This window comes from Eublepharis macularius, chromosome 6 (assembly GCF_028583425.1).
Source record: "Eublepharis macularius isolate TG4126 chromosome 6, MPM_Emac_v1.0, whole genome shotgun sequence".
Lineage (NCBI taxonomy): Eukaryota > Metazoa > Chordata > Lepidosauria > Squamata > Eublepharidae > Eublepharis > Eublepharis macularius.
In genome coordinates, this window is record NC_072795.1 from 64,477,324 (window position 1) to 64,501,626 (window position 24,303).

The following is a 24,303-nucleotide window of genomic DNA, read 5'->3' on the forward strand; positions in this document are numbered from 1 at the left end:
CTAGAAATAAAACAGCTGCTGCACAGATGCAATCAGAGAAAGCTTACTCTAAAAAAATCAAGTGTTTATTAAACCAGTCTCATAACTGTGAAGGGGCAAAGGCAGAGGCTATGAATCCTTTAGGTAAGGGATAAGAATTTATGGTGAGTGAACTTTGGGAAGAGGGAGGAGATAGTCAGATAAGCTGTTGTCTGGGGTGAATTAAGGGGGGAAGTAGCTGAAAGGTGGTAATTCAGACCCATCTCAGATTTATGAAATGGCTCAAGGGCAGCCATCTGATAATGTTAGTGGGAACCAAAAATAACAGGAACTGCCCAAATTGAATTGGCTTCTTTAGAACTAAATTCCTGTGCTAGATGATGTTGTTGCAAATGCGATTGCGGTGGACAATCTCTGAGGTTTGTCTGTGTGAATCTAGAAGCTATAAAACTTGAACCCACCCCCAATACTAGGAATGTGAGTTTTCAGCTAGCACTTTCCGTCTTCCTTTTTTCTAGCATTTTTCTCATTCTCTTTGCAGGGAACTAAATGGGAACAACATCAGCCGCATCAACAAGAATGACTTTGCTGGTCTCAAGCAGCTGCGAGTTCTGTGAGTGCGCCTTCTCCACTACCTCCCCTGTAATACTGTCTCGCCTTCCCATTGTCACTGCTGTCTATTGCCAAGTGGGACCGGGTGTGTTAGCATCATTTCTGAATAGATTTGGTCCTTGTCCCAAGGGGGAGCTATCCTGACAACAGATAGGATACTGAGCTCTTTGTCTCCCCCTTCTTACTGTTCCCCCCCTTTTGTCATCCCTGTTCTGATGCTCTTATCACTTTTATAGGCAGCTGATGGAAAACCAGATCAGTGCGGTGGAGCGAGGGGTGTTCGACGACATGAAAGAGCTGGAGCGGCTGTGAGTGTCTGGGTCTTCTTGAGTACATTATGAAAACTGGGAGAAGGGAGAATATAGAGAGAAAAGGATCTAGAATTCCCGATAGAAAGCATCACATTCAGTCTCCTCACTGCACAGAGCATTTCCCAGACTTGGTGTAAAAGGTTTGGTGACTTTTGTAGCCCTTGCTGGATCAGAGGTGGAATAGGGAGAGACTCCTCATGGCCATAGGCAGCCAACACCAGCATTTACACCAGGAACCGTTTCTCTCCACCCGCACTTGCCTTCTGACACAAGCAGATGGTATGAGCACTAAGTGTTTTTACACCCAGCCCTGAACAGCCTGGCTGGCATTTATACCCAGATGCTTCCCAATCTGTCCACTGTTTCTTTCAGATCTAAAATAACTCTCTGCAGTATGTATTCACTCAGGGGCAGTCCACAAATCAACCCAAGCAACGTCTGCATCTTTTCAGCACAACAGCTGTGAGATATCACCAGGAAGCCTTGCTGCTGTGGTCTCTGATCATTCCTTTCCCTTCTCTTGACCCATCACTGTCACTGCCAGTGGAGTCCAGTTCTGTCTGTGATAGTCATGATTAACCCTTCTGGCATTACATGGAACCATCAGTGGCTACTAGCCATGATAAAGGAGTTTCCAGCAAACCTCTGAATACCAGTGCTGGAAGGCAGCAGCAAGAGAGGGCCTCAGCCTCTATGCCCTGTTTATTTGGTCCTCCAAGGGATCTGGTTGCCCACTGTGTGAAATAGTATGCTGGACTAGATCAACCTCTTGTCTGATCCAGTAGGGCTGATCTTACATTCTTACTATCAGGGCTTTTTTTCAGCTGGAACGCAGTGGAACGGAGTTCTGGAACCTCTTGAAAATGGTCACATGGCTGGTGGCTCTGCCCCCTGATCTCCAGACAGAGGGGAGTTTAGATTGCCCTCCACGCTGCTCCAGCGGCACGGAGGGCAATCTAAACTCCCCTCTGTCTGGAGATCAGGGGGCGGGGCCACCAGCCATGTGACCATTTTCTCCGAGGGCAACCCACTGAGTTCCACCACCTCTTTTCCCAGAAAAAAAGCCCTGCTTACTATCATTCTAACTGCCAATAAATGGCAAATATGGCTTGTACTACAGAGATGCTAGGATACACTGAAGCCCAAACAGTTGGCAACTGAGCACCATGGAGACTTTCATTTAGCACTGGAAGTTCAGACAGCGGGTGATTCCACATGAATGGTTTTCCCGGCTTCAGCTTCTAAATGACCTCGATTTTTTCTTGTGTTTCCACACGTGGGAAGGCAATCCTAGCAGCAGATTCGAAGTCACTGCATGTTTTGTCCGTTTTTTTTCCATCCTGCTTTCCCCCGACTTATTTGTCTATGCGCAGCAGATTAGGGATTTTAATCATGCGGAATTCTTTATCCGATGTTCTCCCCACCCTTGCCCTTTTCTCTCACCCTTCGAATCAACTTAATTTGATTGGCCAGTCATGTTTTCTAAGCTACACCCACTACCCTTTCCCTTCCCCTCTTTTTTTTTTTTAAAGTAAAAAAACGTTGCAACGTTTCTACAAATCTATGCAGAAACATATCCTGTGTCACATGACAACAGCTGACCAATAACGGGTCCATTTTACAACACGCCAAATTTGTTACTTGTTGCTCGCTGACAGCTGACAGCTTCTGAGGTAGAGTGAAAGTGTGATGGAGGGACTTCAGCGTTCAACTAGTGGTCTAGGCATTTCATGGAGGGAGAAAGAGACCGTCCTCAACACAACACCTATCACTAAACCACGCTGCTCACGAAGAAAGCGGGAAAGATAGATGTGGGGTCATTGGTAACAATTTTCCTTCCAAATGTCAATAGCCAATAATCTTCCACAATATCGGCGGGAAGTGCTCTGGCCTATACAATATGTTTATTTGATGCAACGTTTATGTGTAGCAACGGTTTTTTGTGAGAATTTTTTCCCTAATGTGTTGGTTTGATGCAACGTTTATGTGTAGCAATGTTTTTGGGGGGGGGAATTTTTTTAAAAAATGAAGATGTGCATCATTCGACACTTCCCCTAGAAAAAGCGATGAGGAATCGATTTTTATCCTGTCAAAAATTCCGCATGATGGACTTTGAGCCGATGAAATATGCGAAACAAAAGCCTAATGTGGAATCGGGGAGAAGTGGATTCGTAGGACTCCACCGCGGCATGACTGCTCAGAAAGTCCGATCAAAATTGATCATGCGGAATCCCCCTGTGTTATTACAGGTTTTTTCTTAACTGTATGAGTGCTCCCCGATCTATCTAAGGCCTGTATCTAGGAGACCAAATTTGTGATCCTACCCAACTAATCTCTCTCTCAACCCTTGGCTTGCTTCTGTATGCATCTCATGTACCAATTGCTCATTCATTTTCTACCTCTCCAACTTTGACAAAAAAATTCAAATTATTTTATTTAAATACCTACATTTTGTAATATGAGAAATCATGAAAACTAAAACACATCTGCATACTTTACCTAACAAGATTTGGGTGTTTAACAAAATACGTTTTGTTATAGTGTGTATTTACAAGGGTGAGTTGAAACTAAAGGTATAGTTGGTTGGATAGTATCAGTCAAAGATTGTTCTCGTTAAGCTGTGAACTCTTCAAAGGACCTCTCAATGCAAAGGCAATATTCAATGCAATTTGTGCCCAGCTGTTGCTCGTCGTGGGGCACTGTAGTATCCACTGAGTGAGGAAGCTCAAACACCAGTTTTTGCAAATAAGGCACCAGTAACCAGGGCTTTTTTCTGGGAAAAGAGGTAGTGGAACTCAGTGGGTTGCCCTTGGAGGAAATGGTCACATGGTTAGTGGCCCCACCCCCTGATCTCCAGACAGAGGGGAGTTTAGATTGCCACTGGCGTGGAGGGCAATCTAAACTCCCCTCTGTCTGGAGATCAGGGGGCAGGGCCACCAGCCATGTGACCATTTTCAAGAGGTTCCGGAACTCCGTTCCACTGCATTCCAGCTGAAAAAAAGCCCTGCCTGTAACCTCAAAGACAGTATTCTGCCTCATGCAGGCTACGTTCTGTGGTTCAAAAGCAGTGATAGTTAAATTCCTCCAAAATAGCACTAAAATAATTATAGATCATGCCCCAGCAAGGGCAAGTTAGCTACCTCCTTTTGCCAGTTGTTTACTTCTCTGCAGCCATTGTGCAGGATTCAGGGGATCATGATCCTGTTAGCCCTGGCCTAATTTTCACATTTCTCTCTGCCTATCCTCCTAGTTTGATTGTGCTGAGAGAGTAAGAACTATGGACCAAGCCAGTGGATAAGAGAATATTAGTATCCTTTAGCTGGGTGGGAGTGGGTCTGTGCTTTATGACCATCTTCTCCCCCACCCCCAATTTTGTTTATTGTTTGCAAAAACCACAACAATACAAATAACTTTTTACAAGTATCTATAATCACATGTTGCATTCAATATACTTTTTCCAAATCACAGTTTTATACATTCAAAGATAGCATATATTTACAACTCACATTCGACCATGGCCGATTCCAGACGACTAACCTTAAATCGCTCCATGCCGCCCTATTCCGGATCGCGACGGGGAAAATGCGAAATATCGCGTTTCCTCGCGCGAGTTTTGCGCGACGATGCGCAAAACTCGCGCGAGGAAACGCGATATTTCGCATTTTCCCCGTCGCGATCCGGAAGAGGGCGGCATGGAGCGATTTAAGGTTAGTCGTCTGGAATCGGCCCATCTTTAAAGTTTCTTTAGGACATATTGTGCAGGAGGCTGGGTATGAATGAAACTGTAGCATGGGTGCTTTAATAATGCCTTCTCCCTTCCTTTTCTCTAGGCGTCTGAATCGGAACCAGCTGCATACTTTGCCAGAGCTCCTGTTCCAGAATAACCAAGCCTTGTCACGGCTGTAAGTGCCCATTGCCTGTGTCTCTGTTGTTTTGCTTTTCTGTTTTTTTTTTTAAGAGTGTTGTAAGATAAGTGATGCAGACATTGAATGAGAATGCAACAAGAGAAGGGTTGAATATTTGATATGCTAAGTGCTGGAACTGACTGGTGTGATTATCAGAACATATACTAGCAGAGAGTTAATTTGTGGCTCAAATTCTTTGCCCTGAAAAGTGTTTGATGAGCACACATTTGTTTTTGACTGGTGCTGTTGCAGCCTGACTTCTGAATGATGCAGGTGTGTTAGGGCACAAGACAAACGGATGTTAATGGTGCCTGCTCATGATGACACTTGGGGTGGGCTCTTGAGATCTTAAAAATGTCACCTGAGTTTACTCATTCAGGAGCTGTATTCATCCATGAGCATATACTGCAGGTGTAAAATACATTGAATCCTGCTGAAAATACCATTATATCATAGATTTGGAAATGGTTTGGCCGTTTCAGATATCTGCTTCCATCATCAACAGTACAGTTGAAAGACAGTACTACCGGGGATAGGCTCTTCTGTCACTGGGTTTGTGCCAGAATAGCCATGACATCAGTATCAATCTGATTAATTGGTTTGAGCTAAACACATATCAGGAAAGTCCCCTCAGGAGTCAAGGGCACTAAATCCTGCTGAATTAGTTTGCATATCATCAGTCACTGACGCCTTTCTCCAGAAGTGCCATTGGAAAAACTAGGAGCAGGGGAGGAAGTGCAACTACTCTGCAAGAGTCTGAAAGAAAAGTCCTTTGGCAAAGATCCATACCATCCCTCTTCACAAGACGGGATGCCATTTGAACTAGGTAAGACAAACTATTTGGGCTTTAAGAAGCAGAATCCCCTTAAATTCAGCTCAGAGACTCCAGCTGGTGCAGAATGCCACAGCTCATTTATTATCAGGAGCTAGGCATAGTATGCATATTATTCCCATTCTGTAGTCGCTCTATTGGTTACACATCAGCTGCCGGGCTCCATTTAAGGTTTTGATTATCACATACAAAGCCCTACATGATCTTGGCTCCTCATATCTTCAGGACTGCCTCTTTGCCTATGCTCTGCCATGGCAGCTTCGCTTATCTGAACAGGGTCTTATGCAAATACCACCCTGCAGTTGGGCAAAATCTACAGCTGCCTGTACACATGCTTTCTCTGTGGTAGCCCCACCTTATAGAATGGCCTACATAAGGAGGTCAGGAAAGCTCCCACTCTCCTAGCAAGTATGTAAAACTGAATTATTCAGGAGGGCTATTTTTCTCAGATAATAGAGCTGTGTTGTAAGAAATGGCACAGAGATGTTTTTGGTAAAGGGACCAGAACTGTAGCCTATACTACTTGGGTACTATCTGTTAATTTTGATATGCTCCTACTGGTTAGTTTATGCATTGTTAAAGATGTCATGTTTAATTACTTATGCTTTGCTTAGTAATGTTTCATCTCTGTGTTCAGTTTTATGTTGTTTTTCAAATGTCTACAGCCCATACACTATTGTATTTGTTCAGTAAATACCTTAGGTGTTGATTAGATTGACTTGAACTGTGTAAGCCACCTTGGGCCTCAGTGAGAAAGGTGGATCAATAAAATAATAAAAATAAATAAATAATTGGCACCGTCTCCAAGACAATTGGAACCATGCTTAGTTGAGTGTAAAATGTGGAAAGTTAAAAACTGTTAAGTTAGAAAATGTATGAAATTAAAGCGGAGGATTGGAAAGATGAGAACTTGTGGCAGTGGCGCCAACCTACACTAATTTCTCCTGTGGCTCTGCCAGTGGTAGAAACCTTTTCTGGAGAAAGCAGTTGTACTATGAATATCTTGATTGGTGGATCATATAGTAGCTGCTTTTCAGCTGCCATTCTGGTTTTGCTCAACTGAGCTTCTTGCTTATGATAAGATTTGGCATTGGACAACTAGGCTAGACCACGAGAACCCATTTGTGAAGCAGTGATGCATTTCTTCTGGCCAGTGAGCCAGACATGTCAGAAGATGGCACGAGCAGGACAATATTAGTACATAAATCTGTGCAGTGTCTTGAAGGCATCTCTAATGCCACAGTGTTGCGCTGGAACAGCTTTGAGGAGGAATAAGTGACTGAAGCAACGCTGTTTAGTACCATGCCTTGGAACGTCTCCTGGTCCCATCAGTGTTAAATGGAAGGTCCATCTTAAATGATCCTTTTGGTCCAGTGGTGTCATTAAATTTTTTTGTTGCCATACTATTTGCATATGGACTGATCCACAAAAATGGCTGAGATGAGACATGTGTGAATGAGAAGAAGAATTTTTCCTTGCTGCACTGAATCTCTATTACTGTCATAAGGATTTGAATACAAATATCTTGCCTCCGGATCTCTAGTTAAACAAATAATATGCAATAACTTCTCTTTCCTGCTACTATTTGCCAAAAGCCAGGAAAGGAAAAAAAACATTTCAGTTCAATCTCTTTTTCACAAATAGATTAAATGTAAAAGGTACAAGTAAAATGGGGAAATATCAGATTTCCTCTGTCATCTTGCCTCTTTAAAAACTCATGGTAATATCTTTAAATATCCAGTTGTCCATAAAACTTATTTATAATTATGTATTTTAAGTGTGGCTTCTATAAATACAGAAACAGCAATGACTTGCATAACATGTTTTCTTCTATGCATTGGCAGTTGCTAACAAAACATTGTCAAAATCACAGGAGGGTGGGCATCTGCAGAGGCTCGTTAGCACTGGCTGGGTGGAGGCAAAAGACGGGTTCCTGGCAAAGCTTTTGAGTCAGAAACAGCTGCTTTAATAATAAAAGTTATGATTACTAGAGGTAGGAATATGAACAGAGGTGATAGCTCAGAATAGGAGAACTATTTCCTTTAAGGTAGAACCAAATGGATTATTTTAGATGAAGTTTCGGCTTTGGTCAGCTGTTAAGATTTTTTTAGCTTTGGCTGGGACAAGTGGGGAGCAACACAGAGATAAACAATGACTCATTTCTGTTTCCCTCTGTTATCTACACCCTTCCCTTTCTGAGGTTGGTTTTCAAAAACTATCTACTGTATATATGAGAGTTTAGGGGGAAGAGTATCTTGTGGTTCTCATACAATTACAATCAAAATCTTAAAAGTGATCACTAACATTTCCATCAAAATTACATGTTGATAATGTTTTCTTCTTTATACATAGAATGGGTTCTGCTTCGTAAGTGCCTTTTCACACAAAACAGGGATATTGTATGAGGCCTGCGCTGGGAATTCCATGCCTCCCAAATGCATGGCGTTCATGCGGAGAGGGATTCACCCCTCTCTCCAGTGCCATTTTCACACACTGAAAAGGAGACTGGGGAGCTGCTAGTTGCTCTGTTGGAAAAATTCTTTGTAATGACAGCTACACGTAAGTTTCCATATTGGCCAAATAGCACCTCCCTAGGACCATTTCAGTTTGTGAAAATGGCATGGGCAGGGGAGGATAAAACCCCAGTTCTATGAGTACTGGGGTTCCAATCAGAATATAGCCCCAGTGTGCTTGGGCGGCACATGAGTCCTGGAGTAGGTATAATCCAAACGTATCATAGCAGCCATGTGAATCAATGCTTGTGGATAAGTTTTTATAGCCATCACAGGTCATTTGTGATTTCCCTTCTTCTTTTTGTATCCTATCATTTAAAAATGGTGAACACATGACATACATCGTTTGAGAAGAAATTTGTAAATGCATTTATGCAGCGCACTTATAGAAGATCAGAATTCAAGAGCTACTAGCCAGAAGAGCATCTGACTCGCAGAAGTTTTTACCTGGACTTCTTGCTGGTCTTTAAGGTGCTACTGCACTCAAATTTTGCTGTTCCAGTGAAGACCAACATGGCTACCCACCTGAAACTAGCCAAAAGAGCAAGACATAATCTTAGTTAATGTGACAGAGAACGGAGCAGTGTACTTACATTGTATAAAGTGGTTTGCTTCCTTTAAAGTGTACACATTTGGCCAGTCTGAGAGTTAATGTACACGAACCATTTATCTAACATAGCAAGACTGTTCTCAAACCACTGATCTAACATAGCACAACTGTTCATGTAAGCATACAAGGCTCTGCAGACATCCTGAAGCTATACCAGGAAGATGTGTGGAAGGCTCTGTTTTCTTCATCATGCCCTCTGTATTTTAAATAATATCGAAGGACTCCCAACATTCTCAGCCAGTGGGTGGCATTCTCACACTGGGAAAGGGGACACAACCACTTGAGGAAAGTACAGGTTTCAGATTGTAAAGGTTACTTCTCCTTTCCTCTCTGATAGTTTTAGGGAGTACAAGGTTGCATTCTTTGGAGTGTAATTCTTGACCTGGGTTGTTAGGGCTTCCAGTCTCAAGCATGGAGGGGTGGGAAGGTATGGACATTAATTTCCCAATGTTGTCCAAGATCTGCTTGTCAGATGTAAGACCTTGGAAAGGGTCTGAAAGGAAGCACCAAAAGAGATGTTTTCCTCTGTTTTGTATATGATATAAAAGGACAAGAGAGAGATAGGCCTGTGCCAAGCCCTCTAAAAGGCATGGTTTCTGAGGTAAGTGTTACCATGGCAGCTGATGACTTGATCTGGCTCATTGCCATTGGCCAGTAACTTTGCTTCTTGAAGCTCCTATACAGTCTCTCACTGTTGTTGGTCAGTTCTCTTGAATCACTCCATCCAATAGTGAACTTGATGGTGCTCTTCCTGTCGGTGTAACATAGGACCACCTGCAGACAAGACAGGGGATGCTGTATACTCTGGAGAGTCTCTAGAGATGCAAGAAAACATTAGATTGTAAAGAAAAAAGTCATTCCCTCAGTGGGCACTCCACGTGCTCATTGCCTGCCAGCAGCAGCCCTGCTGACTCACAACAAGCACTGAGGTGTCTGCCCCTCAATCAGAACCCTGGCTGAGGGGTTAATTATTTTAGAGGGAAAGTGCCTCTTCTGACCACCCCTCTAAAGACTGTTTAAGCTGCAAAGTCAGAGCCCCTGAGAATAGCCATTTTCACATGTCTTTACATAGCATAAAACTCACAGAACGAGGGTGTCTTCCAGAATCGTGACATGATGTCATCAGAAATTGCACCATGAAGACGCCCTCATTCTGTGAGTTTTGCGCTATGAAAGGACGTGTGAAAATGGCCAGTGTATGGTATCCTGAATGAAAGTGAAAGTTGGCTGGGGGATGCATGCCGCGAATCAGAATTCCCAACCTCCTTTTATTTTGATCTTTTTAATGCTAACTTGGTAAACCCACATTAAACAGGAAGTCTTACGTGTGCAGCTGTAGCTGGAGTCACCTCCCAAAGCCAACTATCCTCCCATCCTCTTTATGAGCCTCATTTTAAAGGACAGCATTTTATTCTAGGGCATCATGGCCCCTTTGAATAGAAAAGACGGCTCTTTCTCTGGTCAAACTAGCTTCTTGCATGAAGCCTAGGTGACATACAGTGCAATCCTAAGGATAGTTACTCCACTCTAAGCCCTTTGATTTCAATGGCCTTAGACTGGAGTAACTCATTTTAGGATGCACTGATAGGTGGGTTTACCTGATGGCGCTTCCCTCAAGGCTCCTTGTTTGATGGAAGCTAATAAATTTTCACCACCTTCACAAAGCTGTGTTTCACAAAGGAAGTCCTGACAGTCTGGTTTAAAACAAGCGGAATTTGTAATAGAGTCCCTTTTGGTGAATAATTTTTTATACAGCTGCTCTAGCATTGCTGTGTAATAGTTGAGAGCTCCCAAAGGCAGCCTTTTCCAAGCCTTCGTCTGTCTTTGTTGCTGCTTGCTCTAACCAGGAGGAGAGGTTCAGAGGGAGAGTGGTGGTTGCAGAGTCTTTTGCTGGGATGTGTTTTTAGAAGGTTAAAGGAGGATGTGGGCAAAACAATGATATATTTAGGTTCAGAAGGGAGAAATAGCGTGGTTAGGATGTGTTTGGGAAAATTTTTTTTAGGATAGAATTCAATTAAATGTAAGGGCATCAGCTCCAGGAAAGAACTGGTGCTAATTTGGATTAATTACCTACATTTAATCTCAGAATTGATCAATTAGTATGCACATGTTTGTATATAAACCTTTTCGGTAGCTGCCATTTTTCTCAATGGCCCCTACATGAGGAAGCAAGCATTCTTCCTACCAGGTGTACTTCCTTGCTAGTACAACTTTTGCATGGTTTTCATGCAGTAATCTTAGTTACCGCTTTTTGTAAATCACCTTTCCTTTAAAGGAGCTCATGGTGGTGTGCAGGATCCCTCCACAATGTACAGTAGGCTGAGAAGCAGCACCCAGTAAGCTTCATACTATGCAGGGATTTAAACCCAGATCTTTTCAACATAAGTCCACCCCCTTATCCACCAAGCCACTTTGGCTATCCATATACATCCCCCCTCCCTCATGTGTGTGCCTACATAGTCTCATTTCCAGGGTATGGGGGAACATGTGAATGTGCAAATCAGGAAGGCAGAGAAAAGCATGTCCTTAATCTCATGCGGTTTGTCCTCAGGAGAGTGTCTCATTAAGCAGCCTTGAGGCCTGGAAATGGTACTTAGTTGATATTTTGCTGGAGAGCACCTGACCCTGCTGACCCTGATTCAAATGTGGTTTAATTAAACTGTCAGCACTGGACGCAGGAACAAAGGGCTGGGCCTTTCCCCCTCTTCCGCCAGTCTCACATAAGCAGAAGGACAGTGTCTCTGTGAAAATGAAGAGCTGTTAAAAATGAATCTTGCTTCCCATCAAGGAAAATTACCAAGGCGGGAAGGTGACCTTGGCAATCACACCGCCAAATAAATTTCCATCACTCTCCCCCTTGCTATGAATATAGTTGCTGACCTTCATTGATGCTGACCCTCAGCACTACCTAAGAAGAATATGTGATGTTGGGAAGATGCGATGTAGAGGCAGATCTTGCCAAAGGATTGGGTTCCAAGCTAAAGCACAGGATATTTATTGAAACAAAAGGAATCCATCTTTCTTTGTATTTGGGTCTGCTTATGTAGGTTACTATGGCACAAAACTTTCAAATCATCTCATGTTCAAAGATCAAGTGTGCAAATATATGCCTTGTTACTCATGGGGGGGTTCACTTGCAAGAAAGTGACAGTGCGAGAAGATGGGCTGCAAAATGTTTGTCCTCCGTTGTTTGGATACAGGATCTCCTTTGAAACTCATAATGTTCTATCGACTGTATCACTAGATATGGAATGAAGTGACAATGTACAATTGGCCGTAACTCTGCTTCCCTCCTTTCCTCTGTATATGTAGTTCTAAAAAAATCTTGTATTTTTTAAAATGGCTGTCGTGAGGGTACGTAAGCTGACAGAAGTCAAAGTACAGGGTGTTCCAAATAAGAACCAGTAGCAGTGATTCCTAACATCTGCCAGGCACTGTCCCCCAGTGAGTCTCTTGGCTTCTTCCTTCCATCTTTTCCCCAAAGTAAAAGAATCAGTTTTGGCTTTTGGTCAGTTAATTTGAGCAGGAGCTGTTTCAGAAGAGCGAAACAGGCATAACATTTGTGCCTTCAAGGAGCACCCATTTAGGAACAGTTAGGAACCCTAGGATGATACTTGGCTTGGAACCTCCCAACATTTGTGATTGGCACCAGCCTGTATTTTGTGGCTGGCTGACCCCCTCATGGTAGCCATTTTGTGGTGGTGCCCACTAACTACTCAAAATTCCAGAAATGCCCACAGGCTCTATAAAATTGGGGACCTTCAACAAGTTAATACAAATGAACTCCCAATAGTTTGATTAAAAATCTGGACTTAAAACATGGCTCAAGATAGAAAGGGAAGGGAGAAAGGTTGAACATAGGAGGAGATGTGCCAGTAGTAATTTCAAAATTGTTTTCGTTGTTGTCTCTGATATTCTCTCTGTCTTCACTCCAGCATTAGATTGTAGACTATAGCTCATGGAAGATCAGACCCTTTGATAACCTCATACGGAGCTCCTTGCAATACTTGTAAACCTGGGAATATGCAACGTAACTTACACATCAGCGTGTTGTCAAGCTCAGTTCCAGAGTTAGTGATTGCAGTAAACAGCCGGAAACATTTCAGCCAAGCACACTGTAGACAGCAGAGCAATGACCATCAAATTTGTAACCCTCAAAGACAGAAATCTAGTAACATAAATGTCAAACAGTTCAAATGGCTGTCAGTGAATTATTTGCAGGAGTGGATTGGGGGGAAATGTAAGGGCCCTACTGTAACCACTACAGGCCTAGGTTTCTCTGAACCTTTCCTATTACTTGTAGCATGTCTCTAACTTTGCCTATATTTCTTTGACTTTAAGAAAATAATAGTGAGGTGTGTGCAAGTTAAACCCCAATTTGAGAACTTTTTCATATATTTGGCAGGAAAGTTAGGTTTGTTTGTTTGTTTGTTTGTATCTCTCCTTTCTTGCTGAGACTCAGGGTAGGTTATCCTACTATATAATTCTCGGAGGACGCACATTTTTTAACTGTGCACGCGCAGGTGCGGGGATAAAAAGCGCCTCCCGGCAGCACGCCTTGCCTTCTGCCGCCATTACAGCTTCCTCGGAGGTCGCTCCCTGTGCTGGTCTGAAGCCGGGAGCCAAGCGGGCAGAGCGCCCCAAGCAGCGGGCTTCCAGGAGGAGCTGCTGTGCGGGAGCCTCCAGCATGGGCCCCTCAGAAGCCTCGCAAGTGGCGGCGCTGCCCCTGCACGTGAGGAGGTCGGCTGGGAGCCCACGGTGCAAGCGAGGAGGGAGGCCGACTGGGAGCTCGCAGGCACACTCACGGGCATAAAACCCACATCTCGGCAGCGCTCCTTGCTTTCTGCTGCCAGGGCAGCTCCCTCGGAGGCCTTAGGAACGCCAACGCTTCCTGCGCCCCTCTCCAGCAGCTGGAAGCCGAGCGGGTGTGGAGGAGGAGCTGCTGAGCAGGAGCCTCCGACGTGGGACCCCCAGAGGCCTCGCAAGCGGCGGTGCTGCCCCGGCAAGGTAGGAGGCCGACTGGGAGCTTGCGGGGCTTCAGGTTGCTGGGCCTTAGCCAGAGGAAGCCAGGAGCAACAGGGCTAGGATTTGTCGGTGCGCCAGTGAGGGCAGCGCAGCCTCGCCTCGGCAGTGGAGACGGAGTCGCAGACCACCCCTCTCCCAGCAAGCGCTGCCAGGGCTCCAGCATGAGAACCAGGCAGCCCCCTGAGCCCACTGCACCCCGCAGGTGCTCCAGAAGGGCCTCAGGTTGCCACCTCAAGGTTAGAAAATTCCTGGAAATTTGGGGGGGGCAGGAGAGGGAGGGGTTGAGAAGAAGAGGGACCTCAGCAGAGTGTAATGCCATAGTCTGCCTTATAAAATAGCCATTTTCTTCAAGGAAATGGCTCTCCATGGCCTGGAGATCCGCTATAATTCTGGGAGATCTCCAGCCACCAGCTGAAGGTTGGCAAGCCTACAGGTTGACGCTTCTCTCCCACACTCGCACTCAGCAGGGTTCCAGTCAGCTTATAGATGTACCCCAGTTCCTGCTAATTTCTCCCAAGACCCCCTTGAGCTTCATGAACTGGGGATTGGGGAGGGGACGTACTAAAAGGAATAACAGGATTGCCCGTTGGAAATAATGGGAGAGGCTTGAAGGCCCATTGGAGAGAATGGGAGCCAGAAATGCCAGTTTACTTCATTGAAATACATTACAAGCTGGAGCCTGTCATTCCAGTCAAAGAATGCTTTTGCTACTTCCAGGCACTGTCATTCCATTCTGGGGGCTATTATTCCAGTCCTCGAATGCTTTTGGTACTCCCAGGGGCTGTCATTCCAGTTAAAGAATGCCTCTGCTACTCTCAGAGACTGTCATTCCATTCAGGGGCATGTCAGTCCAGTCCCAGGACGCTTCTGCTACTCCCAGGGGCTGTCATTCCATTCTGGGGGCTATTATTCCAGTCAAAGAATGCTTCTGCTACTCCCAGGGGCTGTCATTCCAGTTAAAGAATGCCTCTGCTACTCTCAGAGACTGTCATTCCATTCAGGGGCATGTCAGTCCAGTCCCAGGACGCTTCTGCTACTCCCAGGGGCTGTCATTCCACTCTGGGGGCTGTCATTCCAGTCCCAGAATAGGCTATCTTCGGCCAGAGACCTTAATGGGAAATCCATTCCACATTTTCTTTGTAACTTTTATTGTGCTGTAATGTGTTTCAATGGAACCTGTGCAAGTAAATTGGCATTTGTTGCTCCAGTTATCTCCACTGGGTCTTCACGCCTCTCTCATTAATTCCAGTGTCATTCTTTTTAGTACATCCCTGTACTGGGACCCAATGACAGCTCAGCTGCAGAAAGCCAGGCCAAAGGGGCTGCTTCCCTCCCCAACTCTGGGGCAGCCAGAGCTTGAGACTTGCATGGAGTCGAGCATGGATATTAGGGTTGCCAGCTCCAGGTTGGGAAATTCCTGGAGATCTGGGGGGTGAAACCTGGAGAAAATGGGGTTTTAGGAGGGAAAGGACCTTGGCATAGCATAATTGCATAAAGTCCACCGCCCAAAGTAGCCGTTTTCTCCAGGTGAACTGATCTCTGTGGCCTGGAGACCAGTTGTAATTCTGGGAGATCTCCAGCCACTACCTGGAGGCTGACAACCCTAATGGATATATTTATTACATGTTTTATTGAAATGGTCTTTGATATTGACTGTATTGACCCACACTGTGTAATCTGCCTTGAGTCCCAATGAGAAAGGTGGACTACAAATATCCTACTATATAAAAGGCAAGCCATATCAGGCCGGCATAAGGCGCAGGAATGCTGCTGGGGCCCTGGAGTGCTCCTATGCTCTGTACCAGTCTGATTTCCACCTGTTTGAGGCCAAATCAGGCCGATGCAGGGCCACATGCCCTCACAAGGCCCAGCTAGAGCCCGTTGTATTGTTAAACACAACGGGCATTGTTGCTAGTAGAATATAAAACAATCAGACAGCATAAGACAAGGCAATAAAACCAGGACTGCAGAATTAGAAAACAATGCAACAAAAAACATAAAACATAACATATAAACAATGCAGAAAATGGAATTAATGAAGTAGAAGGCAATGTAAAAAGAACAAGAAATTGTATAGAATAAGCAGTGGACTAGACTACAGTCCTATTTCTTTTATGAAAACTCCCTCCTGAACCATTCTATTATATTACAGCCCCTTTATAAAAAAAATCCCTCCTGAACATTTAAACACATTCTGTTGAATGACAGACGTGTGGGAGCCTCTGGTGGGCCATTCCACAAGGTGAGACCCACAACAAAAAATGTGTGGGTACAGAAAGTTGCTGAACTGGCCATTTGCAATGTGGCACCTTCAGAAAGCTCTGCTCAGAAAAGCGAAGCTGTCGTGGCAGAGCCCAGCAGGACAGGTGGTCTTGCACTTACATAGGTCCAAGGTCATAAAGAGCTGCGTCAGTGATAGTACCTTGAATTGAACCCAGTAACCAACTGGTAGCCAATGGAGTGGCTGCAGAATAAGTGTGATATGCATATTCTGCTTAGCTCCTGATATTCCACTTAGATCAGGACTCCTGTCAGTGATGTGAAGCCCTTTCAGGGAAATCAAACCTCAAAGTTTGCAACCAAAGAACTGGGTGAGTAAGATTTGTATCCAGTAGCACCATAAAGACCATGAGATTTTCCAGGGCATAAGCTTTCAAGAGTCAAACTCCCTTTGTCAGACACAAGAATTGGGTGGTTAGTGAAAATCCATATGGAAAATTAACACATATACATCCTACATTTTAAGTCCTCCTTGCCCTGTTAGAGTTGCCAGCTCACACAAGTCCTATGTGTTGCTTTCTCTACATTTTTCCTTCAGCCACCTCACCACTAGTTCTCTGTCCTTTTTTTCTTGCCTCCTGAGACCTCTTCCCAGTCATCAGCCCACCCCAGGTGAGGCCAAACTGAAATATTTCTCAGTGCTCACCTAAAGGACTGAATATAGACTGACAACATTGTGCCCAGCGAGGCTGGAAAGTTTATGAACTTTCTGTGCCATCATACCAACTCAGCCAGATGGTGTCAGAGGCTTTACCACCACAAGTGCAAAATAATACAGGTCTTTCTCCTTCTCAAAGGCAAACAATCATATGGCATACTTGGTGTTTGAACCCATTTCTGGAAAATGTCCTTGGAGTAAAACAAATTGAGACAAGTATGTAGGTGAAGAATGTTATACACCTCTGGATCTGAAGCAATTTTGCAGGTGCTCAGCAGTCCTGGGCCTAGATAGGAGACTGTCTGGAAACCCTAAGTACCACAGAACACAGGAGGCACCTGATAATTTATGAAAGAAAAGAAAACTGTTCAGTAACCTTGTTTTTGGACGTGAAGCTCCCTTGCCTTGTTTCAGAGGGCTGGCTGGTAGTGGCCAAGACGTGGATGGACCACCCTGCCATGTTCCTGAGTAGCTATAAGCTTAATGAATCTCTGAGAAGTGGTTCAGCCACAGAAAGAGATTGATTACGGCTACGTATATGGAAAGATGGTCATGATGACGCCGTTGATATCTGTAGATTGAATACACTGAAGGAATACACTGGAAGGCCAGACGTGGCAAATTAGCTGAATTTGAACCTTCTTGATAAAGCCCTGTGAAACAGGAGAATTGCTAGTGCCTGTTGAGTGGTTCTCAGCAGCTTTTGGACCCCGTCTACACCTACGTTGGTGGCCCTCTTCTACAGCGTTGCCTCATCAATTCTTATTGAGAAGAACAGAGGATTAAAAACCATCCTGCGGAGGCTCTGAGGATTGTGCCACACCCCAGTAGGGTAGTGGAAGGACACTCCCTACTCTTTTCTCTTAAGTGTACCTCATATATATTTTGGAATTGTAATATTGTGGAAGGAACTTTTCATTGTATGGTTGCACTTTGTAAGAATTGTATATGCATCTTGCATTTGCACTTTATGTAAGATTTATTGCATTGTTTATCTTGTACAGGATTGAATTGTAAATAGTGTTTACATCATACATTGGAATTGCTTATTTGCACAGTGTACTTACCTTAATTCTTACCGCAGGTGTTTTGTGTTCTTATTCTCCTGGTTCAGTACTCCACGGCATCTCTCCTTTTATTAGTGCTATTGTCCTGAATAGTGTCATGAATACCAAATGATCTGGTTGCCAGTTCCATAAACAATGAAAACACAGAGTTCTGTTACTTAAAGGAAAACATGACAAAGAGAATCATTTCAAAAGTCATTTATTACACATTTCTGTAAAATAAACAACAAATAAATAACATTTCTACAAAATCCCAGTTTGTTTTCGCCCCAAAAGTTACTCATCTTGAAGCTTGAGCTTTTGCCAGCTTGGCTTCATTTCTTTAAGCTGTTTTGGCTCTCAACACACACCACACATCTTAGGAACGTGGTCAGATTTTCATTACTGTGTTCCACCTGCTGCCACTTGTGTGTCAGGACTGATATCATGATATCAGATGCCCGTCATGTACAGACATCAATGTTGGGGGTCAAGATGCAACCTATGCCCACTTTCCCATTTAGTTTAGTGTGTATGTTGGTTCAAGATATGTTGAATTAAAGGATACAACAAGGCGTAATAATATGAAGTAAATAAACTGTCTTATCATCACCAGATTGTTGGTAAACTGTTACGAGCAGGAGAAATGGCTATTCTGTCTTATAGTACTGAAATGCAACACATTTGGAGTTTTAAGGTCTTGAGCAGGACGTGACTGTGGTTTGGATGTTTGTTTTTTAATCAGCTGGTGTGATAGCCCATTTGGTACATGCTACAAGGTTAGAGTTGTTCTGCCCTTACACTTTTTTCCCCCTGATGAGGGAAAGTTCTGTCGCAATAGCAGTGTTTCCTATTTGTAGTTCCCTCTCACAATCCTCACAACACTGTGGGTAGGGATGGGGGGTGGGGGTGGACATACCTGACAAAGGCCCTTCTGTGAGGAGAAGGCAAGAGGCTGGGTGCGGAGAGTGATTTGCCGAATACCAATAAGGAGAAGAAATTTGCTTTGCCAAAATGGATGTACGAGTGTGTGTGTGTGTGTGGAGGGGGGGATGGAACTGAGTGTCTGGGTCTATGGAGCCCCCAGCCTGTAATGAGGGGGAGAGATGAAGATGCAGAGTAATGTTCCAGTAGTGTCAACAGTGCTCGAAAGGGGGGGGGGGCTTTAAGCAACAAAGAGTCAGTGTGACTAGGTGACAGTGATAACAAATGAGGTACTAATGGGTAAGGAGGATCACTAGAGCACTCAGTCCTAAAGAAGCTGGCATGAAATAGACAGCTTGCTTGGCAGTGTGGGTTCAGATATGCATGCCAAGTTGTGTGAATTTGTGTGCAAAAAAGGATGTAATGCATCCTCTTGCATGTTCAAGTTAATTTTTTGGATGAATAGCCAATTACTAAACAGGGAAGAATTTTCCTAAGCACAAAGTATTGGTAGTTTATTGGCTTGGAGTCTGGAGACGTGACCTCTGTGGTGTTGTAATGGCTAGAGTATTGGACTTAGACCAGGAAAAGCCTGGGTCTAAATAACTATTCACCCTGGAAACTCACTAAAAGACCTCTCTCTCAGCCTAAAATTATTATGGTTAAAATGCACCCCCCCCATCCCATGGAGGAAGGGCAGGATATACATGTAATTTAAATAATTCTCAGGAATTTAATGTTTCTTTCAAATATCTAGAGTCCTTGGCTTACTGTAATTGATAGTTAATAATTTTTTCCTCTTCATTGTGTGTGTGTGTGGTGGGGGGAAGCAAGAGAACATCTCTCTCCCTGAGTATCTTGCATTCTTATATCAAGGCAAATAGCTCCCCATAGATTACTTCTCAAAATATGTGGTTTTAACATAAATGTTCAGGGCTGGCATCACTCCTCTCACACATGGCACAGAATTCCATCCATCCAGCTGGTCAATGTTATTACATCGAAAGATTTGCAGTAAATAATCCTTTGGAGGGTTTAGATGCTATTAGCAGAATTAAAAATACCATCCTCTTAATGTGGTTTATTTCCATATAATAGAAATAAGTCAAAGCAATTAACAAAAGTAAATAATATTAATAATGGTTTACTAAGCAAATCAGTCTAGGATAATTCAATTTGTGGGGAGTAAAGAAGCAAAGGCTATTTCTCTGTGCTTTAAGTGGGGATTACTGGGAGCAGCTAGTGAGTTTGCAGCTTGTGCAGATGACAAACTGCCCAGGAGGAGCTGTACATTTTCAGTGCATTTAGTGGGCGGCGCTTGCCCTGGTTATTGTTTGTCCATTAATCTCTCCCTGTATTGAGTCCACTTCTGATAAGCAAAGTCTGCGGGTCCTTTGTTCTTGTAACTCTGCCCTGATGACTTTTACTGGTTACTCTCCTTTGTACATGCTCCCTTCCTGATATTCTTTTTCACCCTGTTTGTGTAGTTATAAAAACAGCTTGGCAATTCCAGTTATACCTGCTTGTGTTTGCGGTGGGATGTGTGTCAGCGTATAGGGAAATCCTTACCAATTGCACACACTTCATCACTGACATTCCAGTGCTCAAGGGTATCTGCTCAAGTCTGGGCTCATCTGAAAATAGTAAATGCAGAAGTTTTAAGTCCCAGCATCTTACATTTTAAATATTAAGAACGTAATGTAGTTGAAATGCAAAGTCTGTTCAAATATTTAGGGAGGAACAGAGCTAGCCTTGATGTTAACATTATCTCAGTGTTTGTTTTTCACATATTAAAAATGTATATAAGCTGTGGGTGGGAACAGAAACATTAAAGTCATTTGCTTGTGATTCATGAATAGCCAGACACAGCTAATACTACCATCCTATCTGCAAATTAACGTTTACTGGCCCGGGAGAGGATCTCTTCTAAATGCCCTTGTGCTGCCAGATGCCAAATACGTGCTGGCATAGTAGTACTTCTGCCCCCTGAAGAAGGAAAAGCAGGCAGAGTTGGGGGCATGATAGGGGAGGAGTGGAAGCTAGATGGAATCCTGTGCTCACTCAGGGATCTGTCCTACCTCCAACAACAGCATGACAGCCATGCTTGGAAAAGGAGGTTATGTAAGTGAAAACACTCCCACTGAAGTCAATAGACAGCACCAAACAATTAGGCCCTCCTTTCTCTCATCCCCTAGGCACAATGGCAGGTAGGCTTACAACTCACTCAGCAGCTAATGGCACAAGGACTAGGAATAGATACGCTCCAGGAAGGAAAGACAGCTTTTGTAAGATGTGGGGTATGGGGCTGCGTCACTTTGTCCCCATATATGTTGAACTATGGATACACAAATGGAAACATTAATGTATGGGTATTTTACAAATACTTTGCACAGAAAATAAGTACCCAAGACTAACAAATGTAGAAGGACCAGAGTAATAACAAATCTTCTCAGAATCCTTACAAGTACCTTATCTCAGGATTTCAGACAAAAACACCCTGCAGTTAGAATTGCAACTAGGACAAAGATGCTTTAGAGAGGTAAGAAAAGGAGGGGAAACATGCTTCAGACATGCCACATGCAGATCTCCCTTTATCCCTTTTATAGGTATGTGCCTACCATGTACTGGTGATGGCAACTGGGAGGATAGCTGGGTATTCTACTCTTCCTATAGGCTATGTTGGCTGAACACTCATGATGCATTTTTCCTTGTAGTGATAAGAGAATGGAATAGAAAAACAGAAACTTTTGACAACATTTCAGTGCAGTTTGATGGGTTAACATTGTCTTATAGACGATAGCTGTAGAAACCAGAAGAGTGCCAGTGGAAAAGTGGGAAGCTAGGCCAGCAGAATGGAAGATGCCTAGGTGAGAATTCTTGTTCTCCCTTATTCATGCAATAACTCTTAGTGATCACTTAGTCACAAGAGCTATCAGTTACTTACAGCTGCTGTACATCACTCATTCCTATTCCCATGTCTCTTTTATTTCCTCATAGGCACAGAGGCAAGAATATTTCCCAACCCCCATGTTGTGCAAATGATAAGGAAGGGCAGCAGCCACAGCGACCTCTGGGAGACCAGCTCTTTTCTTGAGGGGTTACCACAGCAGGGCTCCTGGGCTTTTCCAAAATACATGATGGACAGTATTGTAGCAGGTGCAGCACTACCCAGCATGGCAGAGTTAGCTATGTATGCTACTCTGCAGTCAGTCATACAGCTTTCAAAAGCAAAGGAGTTTTGGAGGACCAAAAAGATTGACAGCATATTCCTGTATGATGGTTTCATCATCCATTGCGCAACTAATGGTGTCCAATAAAAGCAGTTACTGTTTCAGTTGCCTCTCTGTCCTCATGACGATGAGCAGATTGGGAATCTCTTCTCATATATTTTCACCTCAGGAATTTGCATGATGGTACACACCAGTGGGAAGGGAGAGGTAGTAGCTTCTTCACTCCATCCCTCTGCCAGGGATGCAAGGCTGTATCCTGCCCATGGCCTAACCAGTGAAGCAGTGGCAAAGGTGTGCAGGAAATCCATTGTCCTCCCTTGCTCAGTTAGTGGTGTTGTGATAATCAGCCACTGCAGTTATGCTGCATCATGTGAAGGATGGGAAAAGGCAGATAACTGGGTGTCCTGGGGAAATAATCACTAGTATGTGTTGCAGAATGAGATGGAAGTGAATGGCAAAGGGAAAGGAATTGAAGGGCACGAATGGGTCACGTACAAGTCCTTATGCTGTGCCTGATTAGGCCTGTACAGTTGCCACAGCAGAACAAAGAGCAGCTCTGTGCAGTCGATTCAGGTTAGGAAAATGGAGGGAAGATTCAGCGCCATGATGTATTCTCAATTCACATTGGTGTCACATTGAGGATACTTGAGAGCTCATTCACAGAACTCCCTGCACTGAGTGTAGTTTTATCCTAATTGAGGATATTGGTCCATGTGCTGGTCACCATGGTTGGTTATCACTCTATATTGTCAGACATGTGCATGTGGGTTTTCTCAGTCCTTTTCAGTGGGAGACAGTAGCAATTCCAAGCCGTCAAGCCTGGAATCCTATGTCGCTAAGTCCATCTTTCTTTACTGAGCTATAGCTCCAGTTGGAGCACTTTTGGTACTAGACGTTCTTTGGTACTGGACCTCTAGTTTCCATGCATAGGCTTCTGTGAGAGGGAAGGAGGTATGTCATGTATTTTGCCCCCAGAAACATATTGGCATATCACAGGTTTTTGTTTTCACTTATGTGGCTTTGTTGTGTAAGTGTTGTTGTCTGAAATGAGAGGTCCTTGGTTTCATTACTGTTGCCTCACCATTTTCCCATCTAAAATTATTTGCCTTCAAGGCCTCTAAGAGTTTGCCTTGTGATGGCCATGTTTGCATCACTCCAGGGTGGAAATAGCACCCACATCTCTTGATTCTTACTGTTTGTCTTTACCACTGAGCTATCTGGCAGTTCATACTGTTGTTTGCTGTTGGAGTTTCTGTCCTCCTTTATCTATGTGGCTCCCTTCTGTGAACCTTCCAAACTCCCTCCCCTTTTATGCAGACTTCAATACATATGTGTTACGGGTAGTGTTTTTAACACTCTTTGTATGCAGTCACTGGCTCAGTAGGACTTGAACTTGTATGCCTCCCAAGTAACCACTGGGCTATGGGAAGCTCTGATGGGAGAAGCAGGATTATCTATTCCTGGGACCATGCTTGTGCAGGAGAGGAGTCTGTGTGGTCTGGGTAAGTTGATGCCCTCAAGGCACCCATGCCTTGATTTATTGGTTCCTTCCTGACATGCTAATGTAGGAAAATAATCAGCAAGTGATATTGTAGTTAGGTGAGAACTCTGGTGTTCCCAAGGATGTAACTGGAATGGTGGAAGATGTGGCTGTGTTAGCTTTTGCTTCTAATGGCATTGTCATGCTGTTGACTTTACTACTAGGAGTGCGTGGAATAGTGACTAAATTATGTCAGCCTTGATGTAGTAGCTGCCTAGTTTAGCAGGACCATTGGCCTGCCCTACTCTTAAAAGCACTATGAGAAAATAAGTGGCCCTCATGCAGTAGGTTTCTCATTCAAGGTCTAGTTGTGCATTTTGGTATTATGTGCATGCATATGCACACATGCACTCATTAATGGCATCAGCTGGCTCTATTTAGGAAGAAGGGGGTTCATTCCTCTTGTCTCTCTTAAGCTAATTATAATTCCATGCTTATCTGCTTTTAGGCACCTAGACAGAGATGTCTGTGGTTAACACCCTCGCCCCTTGTCTAAAGTCTACTAGAGTGCTTGAGCAATTAAACAGTCTTTGGATTAGCATGTCTCACCGGCTGCCTCCCCCTATTTCCCAGTCCCTTAGAGGCTTCAATCTCATTTTACGCACATGTTTTTCTTAAAGACAAGAAAAGCTGGATTAATTTTTACTATGCCCAAGGGAGTCATTTGTAACTAAAGATGCCTCACTGTCTGTGCACTGGGTGGTAAAATTGGCTTTCAGAACATTACTCTGTGTCCCCATTCACCCACCACAATCCTTTTAGAATCTGACTTTGCACTTCGGATGAGTTTGGCCAAGGAGAGAGCTGAGAGTTGAGTAGTGCTTAATTCTTAAAATGA

The 24,303-nt window shown here is 43.9% G+C and overlaps 1 protein-coding gene across 1 annotated transcript in view; it reads left to right on the forward strand.

Annotated features, from left to right (window-relative positions):
* SLIT1 (slit guidance ligand 1) overlaps positions 1-24,303 on the forward strand; it is a 166,019-nt gene that overhangs the window by 30,341 nt on the left and 111,375 nt on the right. The window contains exons 2-4 of the mRNA XM_054982497.1: positions 521-592; positions 828-899; positions 4,733-4,804. Coding sequence (XP_054838472.1) covers positions 521-592; positions 828-899; positions 4,733-4,804 — 216 coding nt within the window. The remainder of the gene's footprint in view (positions 1-520; positions 593-827; positions 900-4,732; positions 4,805-24,303) is intronic.